Source organism: Moschus berezovskii, chromosome 16 (assembly GCF_049115385.1).
Source record: "Moschus berezovskii isolate FMDL1 chromosome 16, NW_MosBer_1.0, whole genome shotgun sequence".
NCBI lineage: Eukaryota > Metazoa > Chordata > Mammalia > Artiodactyla > Moschidae > Moschus > Moschus berezovskii.
Window position 1 is genome coordinate 24,656,494 of NC_142475.1, and position 24,164 is coordinate 24,680,657.

At 36.7% G+C, this 24,164-nt stretch overlaps 1 protein-coding gene across 2 annotated transcripts in view; it reads right to left on the reverse strand.

Moving 5' to 3' along the window:
- ANGPT1 (angiopoietin 1) overlaps positions 1-23,615 on the reverse strand; it is a 310,595-nt gene extending 286,980 nt beyond the window's left edge. Inside the window, exon 1 of one of the 2 annotated variants that reach the window (XM_055431653.2) lies at positions 22,855-23,611. In XM_055431653.2, the coding sequence (XP_055287628.2) occupies positions 22,855-23,151 (297 nt within the window). In that variant the 5' untranslated portion in view covers positions 23,152-23,611. Of the gene's footprint in view, positions 1-22,854 lie in introns of both variants that reach the window. The other variant, XM_055431654.2, reaches the window with a different exon arrangement.
- Positions 23,616-24,164: the final 549 nt, after the last annotated feature.

Here is a 24,164-nt window from a genome sequence, read left to right on the forward strand (position 1 = left end):
GTCCCATTCATATGCCATTATAAAAAACATAAATAGCTTCCCTGTCATCACAACCACTAGAACTGGTTGACACCTGGTTTGAGGTGTCCATTTCTCTAGGAGTTGTAGTTATTTGCATGAATAAGACTCCTTGATATAAAGTTATGAGACTATCAGAGGAGAGTGCATTTTAAGATGTGAATTTCCCAGTGAGCATATTTTATTTCTAAGCATAAAAATGTGTTTGTTTAAATATCCATATGTTCCATGTTACAAGACCATTATTCTTGCTCAGCAAACATAGAATGTCTCTGTTTTTACAGAACCAGATTTCCACTTAAACATTTTATCTAAAACTTGCATGACTATCAGAATACACATATTTCTAATGTTAACCAGGAATCTCTCTGTGCTGTACAAGTCACAAAATTGAGTCATAAGGCAGGACCTACTTCGTAAGTGCTGAAGAGTATTTCACATCTCTTATCACAAAATGAACATGTTTACAAATGTATAACGAGCCAATTGAAAACAAAAGGTCAGACTCAGGTTGCTTAAAAGAAAAAAAGCATGCCACATGAGTATATATGTCAAATAACATTTAATATACCTAAAGCCATGAAATTAAAATACCCTTACTTCTTGGAAGGAAAGTTATGACCAACCTAGATAGTATATTATAAAGCAGAGCGATTAATTTGCCAAGAAAGGTCCATCTAGTCAAGGCTATGGTTTTTCCCGTGGTCATGTATGGATGTGAGAGCTGGACTGTGAAGAAAGTTGATCGCCAAAGAACTGATGCTTTTGAACTGTGGTGCTGGATAGGACTCTTGAGAGTCCCTTGGACTGCAAGGAGATCCAACCAGTCCATTCTAAAGGAGATCGATCCTGGGTATTCATTGGAAGGACTGATGCTAAAGCTGAAACTCCAATACTTCGGCCACCTCAAGAGAAGAATTGACTCACTGGAAAAGACTCTGATGCTGGGAAGGCAGAAGGGGACAACAGAGAATGAGATGGCTGGATGACATCACCAACTCGATGGACATGAGTTTGAGTGAACTCCGGGAGTTGGTGATGGACAGTGAGGCCTGGCGTGCTGTGATTCATGGGGTCACAAAGAGTCGGTCACGACCGAGCAACTGAACTGAACTGAACTGAACTGAATGCCTGTCTGAACAGAGATACCTCTGGTACCTGATTCCTCAAGGAAATGATTAATGTCTTTATTTTCAAAATGGAACCATGGAGCTTAATTTTTTTCAGTAGGATTCATTTAATTTGAAATAATCAAATACACTTCAAAAATGAAATCATTCCTTTAGGCAGTATATATACACCATACAAGTAAAATAGCACAGTATACAACTTGCCTGAGAGTACAAGTGTGTATTTTTAAGTGGCTAGAAGCTAAGGTTTATTAACCGTAGACTTGGTAAATAATTTGACTCAATTCTCTAACACATTTTATACTGTAAATGTGTCGTGTATACCAATCAGTGGAAGACAGAATGGGGCTCTTTAACTGAGATAAGAAATTTTAAAGCAGCCTCCTCTCATTTGTAACATTGAGAATTACTCTAAAGTCAACTGAAGTTAACAGTTCATATGTCACAAATACAGAAATATTTTCAGCTATAATTTTGTTTTTTCAACAAATACGTATTACCTGAATAAAGCACACTTCTAATGTCCCCCATTCTAAAATATCAGTTTTGTCCTTGATATTAATAAATATTTCTGCTTTATTTTTATTTGCCTGAGTGCTATTAGTATTTTTCCCTTAGGATTTCTCCTGTTACCTAATTCTCTAGCTGCTTTCCTCCTCCTTTAATCTGTTTACCTTATTAACCTTCTAACTTTAGGCAAGTGTCAGAGTCATGAGGATAATCTCTCCATCACCCCAGGTTTTGGGTATTCACCTTTTTATGATGAAACTGACTACAGAATACAAAACCCTTTTCTCATCATCACTACTATATTGTCTGCGTCCTTCAAAATTGGAAGTCCATTTCTGTCATTTTGTTTGTTGTCTTTCCTATCAAATTCCATTGCCTAGTGAGTAGCAGGACCTGTATCACACATACTTATAAATCATCCATCTCTCCATCCATTTATTCAAGAGAGATGCAAGGAACCTGCTGCAGCATAGAATGAACAAAGTTCAGGAAGAAGAATAAATCATGATATTATAATAAAACTATTAGGATTTTACATCAAGTACATCTTGAGAAACCTGTATGCAGGTCAGGAAGCAACAGTTAGAAATGAACATGGAACAGACTGGTTCCAAATAGGAAAAGGAGTACGTCAAGGCTGCATATTGTCACCCTGCTTATTTAACTTATATGCAGAGTACATCATGAGAAACGCTGGGCTGGAGGAAGCACAAGCTGGTATCAAGACTGCCGGGAGAAACAGCAATAACCTCAGATATGCAGATGACACCACCCTTATGGCAGAAAGTGAAGAAGAACTAAAGAGCCTCTTGATGGAAGTGAAAGAGAGTGAAAAAGTTGGCTTAAAGCTCAACATTCAGAAAACTAAGATCATGGCATCCGGTCCCATCACTTCATGGCAAATAGATGGGGAAACAGTGGAAACAATGGCTGACTTTATTTTGGGGGGAGCTCCAAAATCACTGCAGGTGGTGACTGCAGCCATGAAATGAAAAGACGCTTACTCCTTGGAAGGAAAGTTATGACCAACCTTGATAGTATATTAAAAAGCAGAGACATTACTTTGCCAACAAAGGTCCATCTAGTCAAGGCTATGGTTTTTCCAGTGGTCACGTATGGATGTGAAAGTTAGACTATAAAGAAAGCTGAGTGCTGAAAAATTGATGCTTTTGAACTGTGGTGTTGGAGAAGACTCTTGAGAGTCCCTTGGACTGCAAGGAGATCCAACCAGTCCATCCTAAAGGAGATCCGTCCTGGGTGTTCATTGGAAGGATTGATGTTGAAGCCGAAACACCAATACTTTGGCCACCTGATGCGAAGAGCTGACTCATTTGAAAAGTCCCTGATGCTGGGAAAGATTAAGGGCAGGAGGAGAAGGGGAGGACAACAGAGGATGAGATGGTTGGATGGTATCACCAACTTGATGGACGTGGGTTTGGGTGAACTCCGGGAGTTGGTGATGGACAGGGAGGCCTGCCGTGCTGGGGTTCATGGGGTTGCAAAGAGTCGGACACGACTGAGTGACTGAACTGAACTGATTAGGATTTTAGGTATGGCTAGAAAATAGAGAATCATGAATAAAATTGTGAGAGATGAAACTACACCAGTGTGCAACATCTACCTTGTAAAATGTGGCATCTGAACTTCATTCTGAGGGTACTTTAGGGCCATTGATGCCTTTTAACCATAAGAATGGCATGATCAGGTTTTGACTTTTGAAAAGTTCTGGTTGCCTGATGTAAGCGCACTGGGATAGATATTAAGATGTTTCAAACTTCATATGTATTGTGATATAATCATAACTTCCTTAATCTCTCCACCATATGTCTTCCTGCTCTCTTTGTTATGTCAAATCCTGAAGCATTTAATCCTAGTTTTATATTTTAAAAACCAAGCTCACCCATTCACCTTCTGTTTTATAGCTTATCTTTCTATAATTATTAAGTAAAAATGTCTAGTGTTTTTCTTCCTTTCAATAAAAAAGAATAAAATCAACTGAGGATCATGGACTACCTCAACCTAATTTCTGTCTGTAATCCCCCAATCAGAGCTTTTAACATAAATTTATCCACAAAAACAGAGAAAGAAGTAAGAAATAAAAACTGGTGTGAAATAAATAAATGACCACCACATGATAAAATGGTTTCAGAACTGGTCAAGGTACTGTTTGGGTGGTAAAATTTACTACAGAAGGAAAAAATTCTAATCCAAATTATTTCTCCTAGGTTTCCTTTACTGACATATTCCACCACTATTTCTAAACAGTAATTCCATTACTATTACTATTGTAAGTCCATTACTATTTCTTTCTTATTTATCTTGGCCTGAGAAACTTTACTTTGAAAAGTGATGGAAATTTTAACATGCTCAAGTCCCCTTCATGTCCATTTCACTCCTGCTTATTTGTGTTTCACCTTAGTATAGATATACCTATTTTTCTTAGGGAAAGAAAAGCTTACATTACTTTGATTATAAAAATGGCACACACATTACACAATAAATATGATAGTTGTGCTGTAATCCATGGAGTCACAAAGAGTCTTACACAACTTAGCAACTGGACAACAACAACATGATAGGCATAAGAGAAAATGAAAAAATATCAATTCCAACCTTCCATTCATGAAAAATGAATCACTGTGAATGTTTTGGATGTGCTCCTGTCAGTGGTTTTATGCATATACTTACAAATACACAAACAATCCTCCACCATCCACCTTCCCTAAAGTGAAGACAAAGGCAGTATCTATGTACAGAGTTCAGAGGATAAAATAAAATAACATCTTTTACAGTCTGTGTTCTAGGCTTGCTGCTGCTGCTGCTAAGTCGCTTCGGTCGTGTCCAACTCTGTGCGACCCCATAGATGGCGGCTCACCAGGCTTCCCCGTCCCTGGGATTCTCCAGGCAAGAACACTGGAGTGGGGTGTCATAAATGCTCAAAAGTATCAGATATTATTTTCTACTACTACAATTATTCAGGTATATAAACTTGTTCACTCAACATTTTATAGGAATTTTCTCTTGTAAAAATATGATTTTTAACAACTTCAATCGTGATGTCACTGATGACATGGTCTTTCATCATACAATCCTATGTTGGAGTATCTACTTTTTCTGCATTGACTGCTGGTAGGAGCTTGTGTGTGGTTTCCTCATTCAAAGCTGTGGATAACACTGTTTACCTTTCAGATATTTTTTTAAATATTGGAGATAATGTGTGTAAGGTATCATAGTAAATATAAAATAAATAATAATATCTATTGTTTTCAAACTCCTGTTAGAGTACCATCAATGAACATGTTCATATATATCGCTTTTTCCTTCTTTTCAATTATTTCCTTGAAAACAATCCCCAAAACTAGTATTACTGAGTCAAAGGGTTTAAAAAAATAGTTATGTTCTTTGTATTTACTGTTATGCTGTTTTCCACTAAGTTTGAACCATTATATAATGTAACAAGCAAAGCACCTCATATATTTAAAGAATGTTCCTATACTTGTTTCATTCAAGTCCAGATCCTAGGATCATCAGTTAAGAAGGGGAGAATCTGGGATGGATTTTATTGCAGAAATTCCAAACTGCTGGGAATTGAACAGATGCTGCTCACTCATTTTACATTTGGGAGACCACCAGTCAGCCATGCTTAATAACAGCTTTCAGAAACATCTGGATTTAAACTTACAGCCTAAACATGACAGGTTAAGTAGCATATAACTATAAAATAGCTTCATGCCTTGATTCTCAAAAATCTGAATTCACTGAGGTATTTACAATTTTTAAATGATCAGAAAATTTTCAAACAATATAGACATTATGAATCACATAAACTATACAATACATTATTTTGGTATTATGGACTTCTGGCTGACTTGAATTAATAGTTTAGGAAGTCTCAGAGGGTTTTTTACAAATACTACCTTGAAGTTAGAAAAATCCTAATAAATATTTTACTCAAAGGAGTACAAAAGATATAGGCAGTCTTCAAGTTACATTTATTGAATCTTAATTTATGTAAAAGTGAAATATTTATCCTCAAGAGTAGAGAAAAATAGTAAAAATAATGGCTTAAAAACCAATACTTATGACGTCTACGCATATCATGAGGCTTACTGGAAGACAAGCTTCAGGAAGTCAAAGCTCATGTCTAATGTCCAATGGTTATCATAATCATGGGTACCATAGGAAGCCCTGCACATGTATCTAAGTTTCTCTAATATATAACTCCCAAATTTAGTGGCTTAGAACAACAATTAGGTTATGCTCATTAGGCTTATAGACTCTAGTGGGTCAGGATTTCAGACAAGGTACAGCAGGGATGAGTTGTTCCTATTCCATAATGCTAGGACTTGAACTCCATATATGGAAGTAATAGAGTGATTTAGGGGCTGGAATCATCTGAAGGCTCATTCACTCACATGGCTAGAGCTTGGGTTGGAATAGCTGAAAAATGGGGACTTGCTAACCAGAGAACCTACACATTGCCTTCCCATGTGGTTTGATCTCCTTACAACATGGTGGCTTTAAGAAGTCAGAGTTCTAACATGGCAGCTCAGGGTTTCAAGTATGAATACTGTAGTGAACAGACTGGAAACTGAATTGCCTTTTATGACTCAGATTCAAAGGGAAGATAATTCTTTATGGGATGATGTCATGTAAGATGTAAAACTATTTATGACATAATACTACAAACATACACTCATATACATACATACAGTAGTATTTTATTATAATCATCTTTGGACCCTCTGGCACTGTTTTCTGGTTATTTAACTTACACTCTTCCCACCTTGTTAAATTAAAAAGTTGCATTTTCTTTGTATAGTTTTCTGGTTCTAAATTTTAAAGCTACATAAAAAATTTTAAACTACACCTTTCTCAAAGATTTTGAGTGTCCATCAAATGAACAGGTAGGACTGGTATATCTTTCCAGTAGAAAATCACCTTTTGCCATTGATTTCTCAATTTCCTAGTAATCAGAGAAAGACTAAGCACATATTAATCTCATTTTCTACAGGAGATATTTTGTATTTGAACAGAAGGGAAATCTTCAAAATATGTGGTAAATTATTTGAAACATAAACAATTTTAAAATATGCCTACAGAGTTTATTTGAAGTTTTTAGTTGCCTTGATACCTTTTTAGGTTAGGACTTTCAAAACTAGATACAGTGGAAGACATTTTTAAAAACTCGAATAATATATAGGAATATTTTATGCTCAGTGTAATTAATTTCCATAGTGACCTTTTCCCTCGAAAACTGCACATATTTGATTTGTGAACTCAAGGTATGTAAACTTTAGTCCCTTATGAAACATAAAGGACACAAAATAATTTCCCTTTCTCTCTGGCATGGAGACTTAGCTCCAATATGTACTCAATTCTAAGTTAAGAGCTTTGTTGAGGGATAAGTGTAGGATTTCCACTTCTGTTGTCAACTTGAATCATCTATTTGAACCAAAGTCTCTTTAGTCCATTAGTTTATCTTGACTGTCGGTAAGAGATGAGTTTCACCTTCACCAGTGTCTATTAATTTTTTGTTCTTTTTTTCTAAGCATAATAAATTTGAGATCAATTTTTAGTTTTATATACTTAAGAACTGAAAAAAAGGAAAATTAAAAATACATATACAGTCATTTTCCCAAAAATACTACAAACAGATCCTAATTCATTACTTCTGAAATATTAAGCAATATCCTCTACTGACTATATTTTATCCTTATTTGGTCTTTACCTGAAATAAATACAATCTAACACTTCAAGATTGTGCTTATAAGTGTAGATTAACTAGCTTAAAATATTATCTTTATTTGTACAGTCATATCACAGTAACATCAACTAGGCAGTTTGTGTAAGCAATTCACTTATTTGTAAAAATGTAAAAATAGGAATCAGTTTTTTGACTCTGACATATTTTTAAATAAAAACTTCTATCCAGTCAGGTTCCAGAAAATAGTTCTCTTAAGAACAGTAGCTTTCGTATAGTAATTTTATATACATATGGTAAATTATTCTACTCTCCAAAGAAGGTTATTTATTCTAGATATACTCTATAAAAACTTAGAGGAAAGTATCATTCATTAAATCTCTTCCCCATGCTCCATCATGCAAAACTGGTTTTAATTTGTGAAGGAGAAATGCAAAAGACATGAACGATGAAGAACTTTAGAGTTAACCACTCAGAACATCTCGGTTCACATTTTGTATCTATCAAAGTCAATATGTAACCTTTTAAAAATTACTTGACTTCATTGTTCCTCAGTCTGCTTATCTGTAAACTAGATGTGGTAATACCTACTGTTTATAAAAATATACGTGTTTATCTGTTTGGATGTTGATACTGCTTAATGAAAGTAGACATTAACATCCTATTTGCCACTAAACACCTTTCTTAATAGAATGTCATTTTCATACTTCCTTTTGGGACAGAACATCAGATATCCATTGCCCTGTTTTCAGATAGCTTGATTTATCCCATACACAAAGCAATAGCAATTTCAACGGCAGGAAATGGGGTTGTTATGTGGATGAGATAAAGCTCACCATAGTCATGTGTCAAGATAAAGAGCAAACAATATAGACTTCCCTGGTGGCTCAGATGGTAAAGCATCTCCCTACAATGCGGGAGACCCGAGTTCAATCCCTGGGTTGGGAAGATCTCCTGCAGAAGGAAATGGCAACCCACTCCCGTATTCTTGCCTGGAAAATCCCATGGATGGAGGAACCTGGTAGGCTAGAGTCCATGGGGTTGCAGAGAGTCGGACATGACTGAACAACTTCACTTTCATATGACTAAATATGGGAGGTCACATCCCAACTTCTATTAATTTGTATTTGCTATTTTGTCAGTTAACTCTTGAGGGTTTCCCAGGTTGTGCAGTGCTAAAGAATCCTCCTACCAATTCAGGAAATGCAGGAGATGTGGGTTCCATCCCAGAGTCGGGAAGATCTCCTGGAGGAGGAAATGGCAACCCATTCCAGTATTCTTGCCCGGGAAATCCCATGGACAGAGGAGCCTGGAGGGTACAGTCCATGGGGTCGCAAAGACGTGGACATGACTGAGCGACTAAGCACATGTACATAACAATTGAGAGGAGATGAACAGTATCAGACACAACAGATGCAAGTTGAAAAATATGGAGAGGGTGAAGAAAGAAAATCTTAAACTTGAGAAAGTTATAATAGTCACCAGAATTCTTCAGACCACTTCACTGACCAAGAGTCACCCCTAAATAGTTTGATCACCACAGCATGAATTTATTCATGTTTCAATATATATCCTATCACTATCTTTGGGGTCCCTACAATCTGATTCTTAGCACTTCTTGGAGAATTCGCGTCAACCAAGGGGATATGCAATGAATTTTGTTTTCTTTTCTTAATGTTTTTTAATCTGTCCCACTATGCAAGGGTGAAGGATGAAAAGGTATACCTGAGTTCTATTTTGCCCACCCCATTCTGTCCTCTCTTCTCTTTTACACTCTATGAAGAACAATGGACAGAGGGAAGTTAGGGTAACTTGGAACCTTTCCACGTCATGCAATTGGTATTTATCAGCAATGAAGGCAGCTAATCTCAAGGCCCAGGCATCTGAGTAGTCAGGCCTCTGAGACCAGGAAAAAGAATCATTGCAATTGCTTGCAAGTAGCAGTGTTTTGTTCTTGAACCAAAATACCAGGAATATTTTAATTAATAGGGACAATGATAAATAAAATAGGAAGTGAGATAAGAGGTCATTGACTGAAAAAACAAGGCTTTTCTTCTCATTTTTACAACTCTTTGAATGACCCACAAAGGGAAGCTGCATGCAAATAAGTTCCAGGATGTGCTTTTGCTTTTCCAAGAAGGAATCTCCACAGAAAAATCCACAAGCGACGTCATTAAATTAAACAGAAGATATTTAGAATAGACAGTCTCACCCCATATAAAGCAACTATAAGGCTTTCTCTGTGTTTCAGAAGTTTTTAGATAAATAGATTCATTTAAGCTCTGTAACTTCAAGAGATGGTGCTTCTAAGGGTATGATGGGAGGGACTGTAGACGTGGGATTCCTTAGTCTGTTAACAGATCTGTGGGAGGGTAGAGAGAATTGGACTATTGTGCTTCAATCAGCAGCATAACCTACATGTCACAGTCAATTTAACCATGGAGCTTTAGAGGTGGGATGAGGACAAGTGGCTGTCTGAAGCAAAACTTGAGAAAGGGCAACTCATTTGGTATGAAGGGATTACAGGTTTCGATGCAAAGACTATCACCGAAAAACAGTTTAAATAGACTTAAGGTTTGAAGATTGACAAGAAGAGATATCATAAAGTTGCTGTATCGAATTGCATAGTTGGTTAAGAGCACGGGTCATAGAGCCAGGCTGCTTGGAGTTGGGTACGCGTCCTGTCACTGAGCCATTGGGCAATGCTGGGCAAGTTTCTCCCCTCTCTGTGCCTCAGTTTCCTCATTTGCTATGTCCAAAAATTATAATATTATCTACTGAAAATATTCAATGAATTAATACATGTAAAATTCTTCCAAAGGGATTGATAGTTGGTAAAAGCTCTCAACAATGAACTATTACTATAACCCAGAACTGCCCCAAAGGAATTACTAATATTGGCTCAACATTTACTATGTAATAGGACTTATGAAAAGTAATTTATGTGACTCATGCTTACTCTTAACAATCATCCTATAATGTAAGTGCTATTACCTTTCTTTACTAGTAATGAAAATGAGGCACAGAGAAACTTGCCCAAGGTCACACAGCAAGAAGCGGTACTGTCAAGATTCACCTGGGTGGTCCGGCTCCAGGTACAACACATTTCATCACTGTGTGGTGCTGTCTCTAGACTTGACACAGGAAACAGTGGACACAAACAATGTATTTGGTTTCATTATCTTTTTTCAGTGGGTTTAGACTTCTCAGCAAAAAAGGGCTACAGTGGATTCATCACCTCTCTTTTCTGGTTTTCAAGCCTCATCAGTCTCCAAAATGAAGAATGGGCCTACCAGTGTTTAGGAAAAAGCAGGCCACTGCAAAGCCAGAAAGGAAATTAGAACGTTCACTTCTGATAGTATAAGCAAGTTAATAATAAATTTGTCTAAGGTCTAATTTTGGAGGCTTCATCCCAATAGTATATCAAACAGCTCTGCATTATTCATCTTCTAAAGAAAGAGAAAAAGCTCCACAGAGTTAATGGAATTGAAGGTATTGCCTTCATATGATTGTCCTCTTCCAGTATACTGTGATATGTGGTAGTTCAGGTGTATTTGGGAAAGTGGATTCAAGAATGATTTTTACCAATTCTTAACTGAATTAATCCTCAAAACCCAGGCAATGTCTTTAAAAATCCTAAAGAGCCAGCACATGTGAACAAGAAAATGGCAATTCTGGTGTCATTGTACTAAAAATAAAAGTATATTTAATAAGAATCTGCGAATTTTGAAAACACCGAAATGCCTACTTAAAATTCATATTCCTTTTCACTACCCTTAACAATGAATTCTGTTCTAAGTAAATAGTGTAGCTTGAGATATTAAGTCATCAATGTAATTAACATTCCTAAATTTAAAAAAGCATAAACTATCATGAAAATAGATAAGTTATACAATTTGTCATTAGTTATCCAAGAATTGCCCACTGTCAACATATTTAGGTCATGTTAAATATGGGTGGCCCTCAACACTTTTAGTCTACATATTTTTGATAACTTACACATTCATATTCTTAAACTGATTTGCATACAGTAAATTTGGATTCCTTACATCAGCTTGCCAAAAATATTCAAATTTCAAGTGTTATGTTTCTTCCTGCCTGCCAGTAGATTGGTTTGGGCAAATTTATCTGCCTAATATTTGATTATTTGAAAGTTTTGTTGCAGTTATTTTGAATCTGTATACTTTTGTACAGATAGAGTCTCTTGAAGGATGCTTCTGGGCTGAGGAAGAGGATCATGGTGGGGCCTTACTCCATTTCTTCTTTAGTCCCTTGCTTTGCATCTAGATTACATTTTAAGTTTCTGCCTAATAATTTGCTTGGAAATAAGGCTCCACTGCTAAGAAATATGTACAATTCGTTATTTGTTAAAAATATCAAACCTTCACTTTATTATTAACATTTAAAAGTCATTAAATACTCAATTTATTCAATAAATTTTTCATTAATACTATAAATATTAAACTTACTGATTATTATAACTCTGTTCTTGACATTCAAAAACTAAGTAAAACTGGACAATAAATAATGGTGATATTAGTAATAAAAGATACAAATCTTGCCTCATGTCTGTGCAATTGAGATAAGGTAGATGTAAGGGCTTCTGGGTACATACACCAAATCAAACCTTTAGCCACAATAAATTCCCACTGGATTATAATCCAATCAACTATATATTAATAGTGAAGATAAGAACAGGGTTAAAATGTTTTATAAAATCTTGGAATTATCTTTAAAGGTTTAGAAATAAAATTTGGGATTTTATTTGTTTTCTGGGAATGGAAGTTCTCCAGTAATCTTTTCTTTTTATTGAAGAAATGATTTAGAATGTTGTGCTAATTTCTGCTGTAGGAGAAGGTAATGGCAAGCCACTCCAGTACTCTTGCCTAGAAAATCCCATGGACAGAGGAGCCTGGTGGGCTACAGTCCATGGGGTCGCTACTAGTCAGGCAAGACTGAGTGACTTCACTTTCGCTTTTCACTTTCACACATTGGAGAAGGAAATGGCAACCCACTCCAGTGTTCTTGCCTGGAGAATCCCAGGGATGGCGGAGCCTGGTGGGCTGCCGTCTGTGGGGTCGCACAGAGTCGGACACGACTGAAGCGACTTAGCAGCAGCAGCAACAGCAGCAAGTGACTCAGTTGTATACGTATGCACATTCTTTTCATATTCATTTTCCGCAGGAAATAGGATATAGTCCCCTGTGCTATACAGTAGGGCCTTGTTGTTTATCTATTCTAAATGTAATAGTTTCCACCTGCTGCTGCTGCTGCTAAGTTGCTTCAGTCGTGTCCGACTCTGTGCAACCCCATAGATGGCAGCCCACCAGGCTCCCCTGTCCCTGGGATTCTCCAGGCAAGAACACTGGAGTGGGTTGCCATTTCCTTCTCCAATGTGTGAAAGTGAAAAGTGAAAGTGAAGTTGCTCAGTCATGTCTGACTTGTAGCGACCCCATGGACTGCAGCCTACCAGGTTCCTCCCCCATGGGATTTTCTAGGCAAGAGTACTGGAGTGGCTTGCCATTGCCTTCTCCGAAGTTTCCATCTACTAACCTCAAACTCCCAGCCCATCCCTCTCTCCAAACCTTGGCAATCACAGGTCTGTTCTCTATGTCTGTGTGTCTGTTTCTGTTCTATATGTAGGTTCATTTGTGCCATATTTTAGGTTCTATATGTAAGCGACATCAAATGGTATTTGTCTTTCTCGTTTTGACTTATTTCACTTAGTATGATCATTTCTAGTTGCATCCATGCTGCTACAAATGGCATCACACTGTTCTTTTTATGGCTGAGTAGTATTCCATTGCATTGTAGCATATTTTCTTTATCCATTCATCTGTCAATGGACATTTAGGTTGTTTCCATGTCTTCACTATTGTGAATAGTGCTGCTATGAACACAGGGGTGCATGTATCTTTTTAATTATAATTTTGTCCAGGCATATGCCCAGGAGTAGGATTGCTGGATCATATGATGGTTCTATTTTTAGTTTTCTGAGGAACCTCCATACTGTTTTCCATAGTTGCTGCACCAACTTACATTCCCACAAACAGCGTAGAAGAGAAATCCAGTAATCTTTAGGGTCTAGTATTATAATTCAACTCATTTAGCTTTCACAAACAGAACAGTGACTATCTATACAGTGGATAACTTCTTAATGAATTAAACTAAACATAAAATGAAACTTTAAAATATACTACCTTCCAAAATTATTCAGCCATTTTGTAGAAATATATAGTAAGTTTACCTATTTGATGCCACTGAGTTTGATGGCTTACATGTATATGTTATTAACAAGTCAAGACATTCACATTTCATTTGTATTTTAATATTAATATTTCAGCTACTTATTTACTTTAGACACAGCTTGATACTAATTTTCATTCACTTTCAGTAGGTCAACACAAACTTCCATACATGACAATGTGGACCTGTAGTAAGTGAGCTGATAGTCATATAGTATGTATAATGTTTTCTCTGTATTCTCCAATACTTACTGCCAAAAGAAAAGATCTGCATATGTTCAAATACATTACTGATGAAATTATTAGCTACCAGTAGTGTCGTGTCTGGCTTTATATGTTTTCTTCACTTTCTTGGTTAAGTATTACCTTTTTATTTGTTTGAAGGAAGAAATCAGATCATTTGGATAGGCAAAAAAAGATTAAATAAGCCTGAAAACCTCCCACTTACAATATTTCTATGTAAGAATTAGAGAAGAACATTTAGGTATAGAGCCTCTAAATACAAAGAAAAGATAATCCATGGAGAGCTTCATTCTTTAGAAACCTTTGTGATAAGGGAGGGGGCATATCTTTTGTACATTTTGTAAAGAGATTTAAACGCTAAGAGGCCCTCCTTCTCTCAGACCACGGGGCTAGAACCAAAGGGGGTTTGGAACTTCCCAAGTTCACAGCAAACGATAATCTTGTATTGGAACAAAAGGCAAGGATGACTCAGAATGTAATTAGGGTTGTGCATGTAAGCAAATAACACAATATAACTTGTGGTATTAAAAAAGAAGACAAGGCCCAGGAAAAGGCTGCGGATGCTTCCACACAGAGAAAAGGCATACAGAATGAGAAGAAAAAAAAAAAAAAGCTCCTTAATTAATAAAATACACCAACGGGGATGATAAACCTCTGAATTTTGTAGCTGAGCATCCCACTTGTTGCTCCTCCCCATCTCATCATTCATAGAGTGGGAACACTTGTAACATTTATATCTAAACAAATGACAGAGGATTTCTAAATAGACTGAAAGTAAAAGACAGAGCTGGAGTCCCATTTCTATGAAAATAGAACGCCTCTGATATTTTGTCAACATTCTTATTAATGTCACAACAAGATGAAACAGGCACAGAGCACCCTGGCACCCAGACTTGTTCATTGTTTAACCAGAGGCTGCTGATTTGTTATTCAGGTGATTTTTATTTTTTTAACATGTATTTGTTTTTGAAACATTTCTCTGTTCACATGAAGAGGGGCAGGGGCAAAAAAACATGAAACTTATCTACCTGTACTCTAAAATGTCATCTCACAGCATGTTCTAATACCAAGCCAAGAAATGGCTTAGACAGGATCCCTGCCAATTGGCAAGGACCTGAAGATTACTTGGCTTCCTGCAGTGCCATCCTTTTCTCACACAGCAAACCTCACAATTTACTTTGCAATGGTCTCAATGTTAATACTACATTCCTTTTGTGATATAGAACAGGGCTCAGCAAACCTTTTTTTTTTTTGATAAAGGCCAGGATATCAGATTGAAAGCTCTGTGGGCCTTCTGGACTCTATTGCAACCACTCAACTCTGCCTTTACACAAAGAAAGCAGGCACAGACAATACATAAGCAAATGGGTATGGCTTTGTTCCAATAAAACTTTATTTAAAAATAGATGGACAGTTAAGGAATGAGCGCAGATGTATTCTAATAAAGTTTATTTACAAATATAGGTAGCAGGCAGAATTAGGGCAAGGGCCAAAGTTTGCTGATTCATGTAATAGATTACAGAAACTCAGGACTAATTAAAATTTCTCCAATTAACATAGTTAGTAGGGAAATGTATAGAACGTAGTTAAGTCTTATTTTCATACATATGTTTGAGTTGAAATTTGCCCACGGAATTCATTCATTTCTCTAGTCATTAAAAAAATTATTCTTTCTAACTATGTTTCAGTCATCGTGCAATAAAAGTAGATCTGCTATCAAAATAATATATAAAATAATAATTAAAAAAAAAAACTAGTGAACAAAACAGGCACAGTCCCTACGTCACAGCATAGAGGGTCTGAGAGAATATATATGCAAATATTTACTGAGGTCTACTGCGTATCATGCACTCTTCTACCAGTAAAGGTATACTGTATGGACCAAGATAGACAAGGACTTCTGGTGGTGTATACATTCTTAGCAGAGGTAGATAGAAAAAATTTTGTGACAAACAATAAACAACAAAAGATCACAGTGGTAAATGCAATGAAGAAATTATATATATAATGACAGAAAATCACTTAGCAGAGTGAGGAAAAGTGGTAGGTAATGGTGCTCAAAGAAAACTTTCAGAGACTATTTCTGAGCAAAGAGCTGAATGAAGAGAAAGAGCCATTTATGCCAAGATGTGGGGCAAGAATTTTTCTAGCTAGGTAAACAGCATGTAAAGTCCCTGAGACAGGAATGAGTTGGTCTGAGGGAGTTATAACAAGAAGGCTAAAGTCATCTGAGTGTCTGGAATGAGGGAAAGGTTTAATAAATGAGAAATGCAGAGAGGAGTGTGAGGCAGATCATATAGGACCTCGTGGTAAAGAATCTGGATTCTTTTCTCACATAATGGAAAACTGTAAGAGGATATTAAGGAAAAGAACAATACATTCTTATTCACTTTACACTGAATCAAGAATTACATATGAGACGAGTACTACTGAAAGCTCAATGTGAAATGGAAGTCAGGAGTAAGGAAGGGCTGCAGTTACCCATAGGAAAAAACCTATTTGCCCTGTTTCCCAAACCTGAGATCCACCAGTGGAGACAGTTTGGGAGAAGGCTTGCTCCTTCTTGCAGAGACACTCAAAAGGCTGTATTATATCTCCAAATGCTCAACTTCTGGTGCTAGGAAAGTCTGCATGCCTTCTTGGATCTTTCAGGTTTAAATATAACAATCAAAATAGAAGTATTCATTGAAAAGTTAATATAGAGCTCTATTTAGCTTGAAAATCAGGTTATTCTCAAATGAAGTTAGTGGAGAAATTTCTAGAAGTGAGTTTAAAAGACAATTGTTATTCCTATTAACATTTCTCAGCAATTGACATTTTTCCTATCTCTATGTATAAATAATGGCTTCCCAGATGGCTCAACAGGTAAAGAACCTGCCTGCAATACAAGAGACACACGAGACACAGGTTCGATCCCTGGGTCAGGAAAATCCCCTGGAGAAGGAAATGGCAACCCATCCAGTATTCTTGCCTGAAAAATGTCATGGACAGAGGAGCCTGGTGGGCTACAGACAAAGGGTCACAAACAGTTGGACAAAACCGAGTGACTAAGCACATGCATAAATCATATATGCATATTTTATCCAAATTTAACAATGAATTTTTAAAAACATACTTGTTGACTGTCTGCTCATTTTACCCATTCTAGAAATCCACTCACATGCAAATAACAAAGCACCCTCTCTGGTTTAGTATCACACAGTCACCAGTCACTAAAACAATCCACAGATAGGTCAGTTCTAGTTACTTAGATTCACATGTGCACATATTATCCTGTATGCAATAAATGTTTGCCTATTAGTCTGGAAGTATAAAGTTATTTTTCATCCCACCGGAAGATCTAGCTGACCCTCAAGTAACTTAGAAGCCAATTTTGGCATCTGAAAGCAGTTGTAAGGTCCCTTAACTTGCTTTATTTTATACCTAGCACCACCCACACATTTTAGCACTTGCTATTTTTTATTTTTACATTATGATGATAACAGTACTATTGTTCAGACATTTAATAGACACCTTGGAAAATATAAGGTGGATAAGGAAACATTCACTACACTCGGGACTCATAGTCTAAGTAGGCAAACAGCCCTCAAAACATAATGAAAATGACACCAGCTACACAACGTGGAAATGCAGTACTAACATGATATGTAGAAATGCAGTACTAACATGATATGTACAACGTGATAATACTGGAGAACTCGGCCTTTGAGGGTAAGTAGAGTGTGGGTACATTCCATGGAGAAACTGGTAATGAAGCTGACTCTTAATAATTAAGAAGACAAATGGAGTATAAGAGACTGCAAAAGAGACATAGGCATTTAGAACGGTCCTTGGGACTCTGTGGGAGAGGGTGAGGGTGGAGTGATTGGGGAGAGTGGAATTGTAGCATGTATATTGTCATGGGTGACCAGTCCAGGTTCGACGCATAAATTTTCCTCTGTTCATTTCTTTGCATTTGTGCTTTTTTAATAAAAATACTTTTAACTGAATAAAGAAAAAAAAATAATTAAGAAGACAAATGGAGTCATAGAAGTTTTTAAGATCCTAGACCATTTGGCTAACTACAATTTGGATAATTAATACCTTATAGCCTAGACTCAATATCTTTTAATGTAATATTAGGACAAAAATGTTGCATGATGTAGCTGAAGGGGAGCAGAATTTGTCATGACAAAATATGCCTTTTTGGCATAAGGATTATTTCAGGCTGATTTTTTTCTTTTTTTTTTTTTTTTGATGCAGGCTGATTATTTTTAAGAAACGGCAGACATAGGAAAAGCTCCAAAAACTAAGTAGAAATTAGTCTTCTAATTTACATTTACAGAGGAATTTACATTTAAAAGGGAGATCTCCATTTGTAAGGATGTGGGCTTCCCAGGTGTCCTGGTAAAGAGCCCATGCTGCCAGTGCAGGAGGTGTAAGAGACCTTGGTTTAATCCCTGGGTTGGGAAGATCCCCTGGAGAAGGGAATGGCTACTCACTCCAGTATTCTTGCCTGGAGAGTCCCATGGACACAGGAGCCAGGCAGGCTGCAGTCCGCGGGTCGCAAAGAGTCAGACACGACTGAAGCAACTTAGCACACATGCACACATGCTCACTCTCTGTATCACAAGAGGAAGATGACTAAACCTCTAGCAACTCTATCAACAGAAGGCATGGATTTAAATCTTCATAACAACCCTATTCTTGTTTACTGTGCTTGCGCTGATAACCTGACTTACCTGAGACATCTTTTGTGTTTAGCTGGAGACAGTATTTGAGGTCATTTTGGGGGGTTACTCAGTTTTCCTGGGTGCAGGTATACATATTATTAAACTTCTGTTTGTTTTTCTCTTGTTAACATGTTTTTTTACTATAGAAGGTCTCAGTCATGAACCTGGCATGGTAGAGAAAGTATTCTTTTTCCTCCTCCACATGGCCCTTGCTTAAGAGATAACTTAAAATATAGTTGGGAAAGTAAAGTATATACCCAGAATGTTAATAGCACATAGTAAGTGCAGACTGCAATACAAAGACAATGCATTCATTTATTCAATCAACAAACATTTATTATCTATATTATATGGAGGACATCCTGGAGGAGGACATGGCAACCACTCCAGTATTCTTGCCAGGAGAATCCCCATAGACAGAGGATCCTGGCAGGCTACAGTCCATGGGGTCACAAAGAGTCAGACATGACTGAGTGACTAAGCACACACACACACAGATGATATACTACTCTAAGCCCTGGGGAAATGACACTGGACAAACACACAAGGAAGTCACACTCTAGTAGATATTAATATGAGTTGATAGGTATAATACAAGGGTTTTTAAAAAAAGATTATTACTATCATTGCTGTGTGGTGCTTAGTCACTCAGTCGTGTCCAACTCTTTGCAACCCCATGGACTGTAGCCTGCCAGGCTCCTCTGTTCAAGAGGATTCTCCAGGCAAGAATACTGAAATGGGTTGCCATGCCCTCCTCCAGGAGATCTTTCCAACCCAGGGGTTGAACTCAGGTCTCCTGCACTGCAGACAGATTTTTTACCATCTGAGCCACCAAGGAAGCCCTTGCTATCATTAATATGTTTCCGATAACTGTATGCTAAATCCTAATTCTCTGAAGCAAAGAATACAATATTCAAGTAGAGAATGTTGTTAGTCAAAAAGTGCTGTCGAAAAAAATTATCCAAGCACTTCATTAAAAGTGTTTCACTTATTAACATTCTGATGACAATTCATAACTGCACTTTAAACTAACAATCAATTCATTAATTTTAGCTAGTGTGAAATAGTATAGTAGATAGATCTTTGCTCTCTGTAGCAAGGCATGTTTTAAACTCAATTTCTTTATACTTTCAACCAAAAAAAGAAAAGACACCATTTGGCAAAGGCAAACAGACTTTCTAAGCATTCTCCCAATATATTTTAAATACACGTATTTGTGAACTTGGGGTATATGAGAGAAAGAAAACAGTTCAAGAAGCACAGGATGTGGAATAGACATTCAACAATAGAGATTTCTGTGTCATAGAAAGTAAAAAGGAATCACAAAAAAGTGACAAAGATACAAAGGCCTTTTGTACTTATCTTTACTATCCTAAGATCTGGTCACTCTCAGGTATTAGTATGGTTTGTTAATAATTCTGAAAAGAGCTATATGGCAGAAGAAAGTCAAACAGACAATCCAGGTGTTTCATCCAGTAAAAATGTGACTTTTGAACGTTTATGTATATTGCTTTTCCTGATTTAAAAGTAAGGATGATGCTACAAACCTATCTCATGTTGGTGTTAATCAACAAGTTATCATGGAAAGCTGATCTCCAAGAACTAAATCTGTCACAGCACTTATGATGACCAATACATTCTATGCCCCACTGCCCACCTTGCTTCTCATCTTGTTCAGTTACAAGACCAGAAAAGTTGAGGGATGACACTGGAAAGTGTAAGTCTCATATACTGACTTATAGTGACAGCCAGTCTCTTGTGAAGAATATTTAAAAGAATCCAGTTTACCAAACATCAAGCAAGGTAACAGATTAACATAAATTATCATCAAGTTGCTGCTAGCATTGATAACATACACTTTGCATCAAAAAAAAAAATTCCCAATAGTGATGATATGCATAATAATCACGTTTGATTAATTATTCTGTTGAATAAATGGATGAATTACTTACACTTAGACTGATAGCCTCAGTTTCTGCAGTGCATTACTTCTGATCCTAATACAACTACTGGGAATCAAAATAGAGGTAGTACAAATTACAGTATTAAGTATACCAAATGGTTACAATAAAAAAGATTTCCATTTGAATTATCAAAATAAACACATTGCATGAAACTTAGGACTTGAAGTATAGAAAACTTCTAATTAAGGGAAACTTCTGAGAGCCTTTAGCAAGTTCTTTGCTGAATGCATTTATTTGGTTTCTTGATCCTCCAACCAATCGCATTAACAATGACAAAAGATATGCAAATTCAAATGGACAATTGTCAAGCCAAACTGCTCTGACTCAAACCAACAGAGACATTGTCAGCATATATTCAGCTTGATTCATGCTAGCAAGGGTCAATTTAACCAAAAAACATGTTCATAGCTATGCTTGGCTATAATCTGAAAACTATGCCATAATCTTGACCAAAAATAATACAAACAAAAATCAAATGTATTTCAAACATTAACATATGAAGCATGTGAATGATTTAAACTCAGCAGAATCATGTCTTTATCTTGGTACTGCCGAATAACTGCATAACAACAACAAAAATATTCATTTTCATGCTTAAATCATCATTTGGATTGTATATTTTAAGCAAACAAAATATTACATTTTTGGTAGAACAACTCATTGAAGACAATTTGGAACTAATTTTCCCTCTCCACCTTCCTCAATGAATCCAGACTAATTTATAATGATTAAATTCTCATTTAAAACTAAATGAACAGTATATTGAGAATAGTAATAAGCTATTCAACCAAATTCATTTGTTCATGATGGAAATAAGTTTTGTGAAAGGAAAAAAAAAAAAAATCCTATTATAAACTGCTGCTGTAATTAGTGCCTGAAATTTAAGCTACATTTAATTAGTGCCTGAAATTTAAGCCATGTTATCAAAAGACTTCAGAATTGTTTGTTTTCTATTATTTTGCCTATTGATGTATTTTTTTCACCTGTCATCTACAATAGGAAGATTAACTAAAATTCCAAGCTTGGAAACTCTAAAACTACTAAGTTTTAGTTAACTTGTCAAATAAAATAACAGTGATCTTAGTTCAGTCCCTAGTGGACAAAAGTAAAATAACTATTAGTTGGCATGATTCAGCAGGAGGTGATCTAAGTGAGTGTGACCACACAGGAACAAAAAAGAACGTTTGTCCTTTCTTATCTTTTGTCTTCTTAAAGGGTTTGTTCTGTTAACAGACTAACATAAAGAAGACGAGACTGCTTGTGTTCCTACCCACACACATCAAGTGAATTTTTAGCAACGATCCCTGGGGGAGAAGCTTTCCACAAATGGGACACTGACATTGTCACCCTTTCAGTGACACATCTGAATACACTGTTATCTGCTGCTTACTTGTTACCCAGTTAAACAGAGAGCAAAGAAGGAAGGAATTGCAGAAAGTGTGTTATTTTTCATTGGCATATTTTCAACAAAAACTTTTAAATGATTTATAGAGAAATAACTAAATATGATGCTTGATTTTCATAAATTGGGATTAAACGCATACTCAACATGAGCATTTATCTGGATCCCCACATTGCACTGTGTGTGACTATAATGTCTTGAGGAAAGAGGCACTTTAGGGACACAGCAAAATCTGCATATCGTGTTCAGCCCAAATCTGCAGGTGCATGTCTTTTCACAGTGGGCAAACAACCTCTTCCTGGTGAGTTCACATTCAAATGTATCTTCCTGATTTTTTTCTCAAGGACAGAAGAAATACATGACAGAAATCAGTCCTTTACTATTCTACTACTTGCTGAAACTGTTTACATACTTTCAATTTCTTCAATCAAATATCATACTTTGTATTTATCCACATTTTATATTAACTTTACTAGAGGTTGGAAAATAGGTATCTGGTGATGACTTTCTGTCCTATCTGCACAAAATTTCAGGGTGTAAAATAGATTTGATCCTAATACTACTGTTATTATTTAATTTTTTCACCAACTTACTCAAGACATACATGCTTTTTTTTTTTTCAAGTTGGGCTTTGACAGTCAAAAAAAACTCAAGCTAAATTTTAAATAAGAGAAAACCAAAAATGACACAAAATATGCCAGTGTTACGCACACAAATGGGTGCCACCATACCTTCAGAGGCACAAGCCTACAAAACGTTGGCTCACACCCTTAAGTCACAGGGAGAGAGCCGTCTTGCATTTGCAAACACTGCCCCCCTGGAGCAAAAGGTAAACGCACAAATGGCCCCCTAAGGAACTCTAAGTTAGTTGCAGCGGGAGAACAGAAAAGGCTCCGTGCAATTAGAAACTGAAAGCGTTCACTTACTTTTTGCAGCCACTGAGTATAATTTTCCATCACATGCTCCAGATGCTGAAGTTTCTGGGAAGAGAAATCCTGTTCCACGTGTGGAGCATCTCTCTGCAGAGCGTTTGTGCTGTACTGGTCTGTCGTACTCTCACGACAGTTACCGTCGTGTTCTGGAAGAATGAAAGTGTAGGCACACTGCCCATGTTGAATCCGGTTATATCTTCTCCCACCGTTTTCTGGACTTCGGCGCTGGTTGCTGCACCCTATATGAGTCAGAATAGCAGCGAGAAAAGCAAAGGAAAGGAAAACTGTCATTGTACTGCCGGCACTCTTTCCGTGCCTCTCGCAAAACTCGCTCCTTTCTTCTGACCTTTAAACTAGTTCTTTATTTCAGGTAAAACTGCTTGTTTGTTTGACTTTTCCCTTTCAAAGAAACTTTTGTAGAAGAATCAAAGAAAACTAGCCATTTTTAACTTTGTTCTAAAATGGTATTTTTTTTAATTTCACCGTAATGATAGTTTCCTTAGTTAAAAACTTGAGATATTTATTGCATAGTAGCTGAGATTTATTGTTTCCTCTCGGTGTAACCGTTCAGCGTGGAGCCTGCCTGAGTCAGCTGCGTGTACATATTCTAGACCCTTTCCTCTACCCTATCTGCTGCAGATCTGCTATTTTCTCCCAGACCTCAGTGAGTTTTATTAAGGTTGCACATCCAAGCCAAGCTGGAAGCAGGCAGCTTTTCACAAGATGACTTGACAAGAATGCATGAGTGTGCCCCTATGCTAAGGATTGCTGATGGCTTGAAGCGGCTGGATCGTCTTACAAATTGGCTAGATGCGCATGACCTCGATCGTGTATGGCCCTCCCGCCCCTTCCGCAGACAATTGCCTTGAGCCTTTGGCAGATTCACTGCAAATCAATAAATAGAGCAGTCCACCTTAATACACTTTTGGTGTGTATGCTGACCTACTAAAATCCAGCAAGCTAGAAGTATGTCTTTAAAGTTTTACTTAACTGGGGAACCTGAAGAAGAAAACTGGCATAGTTTCCAAGAAAATTATTTTTTATAGTGGATGATAAATCTGTACAATTATTAATTTTTTAAAAAAATAATTCTTTACTCTGGGGAAAAAGACACTAAAACCATTTTTAGAGATGACATTTATTCACTTAGAATTTCAGGAAATTATCAGGAAGGGTCAAATTAGCAAAACATTTCATAATATCACTCAAAGGAATACAGCATGTGCATATTAAGTAGAATAATTTTAGTATTTTCTGAGATATAAATTTTAAATAAAACTGGCTCCCCAGTCAGAATGCAGCCC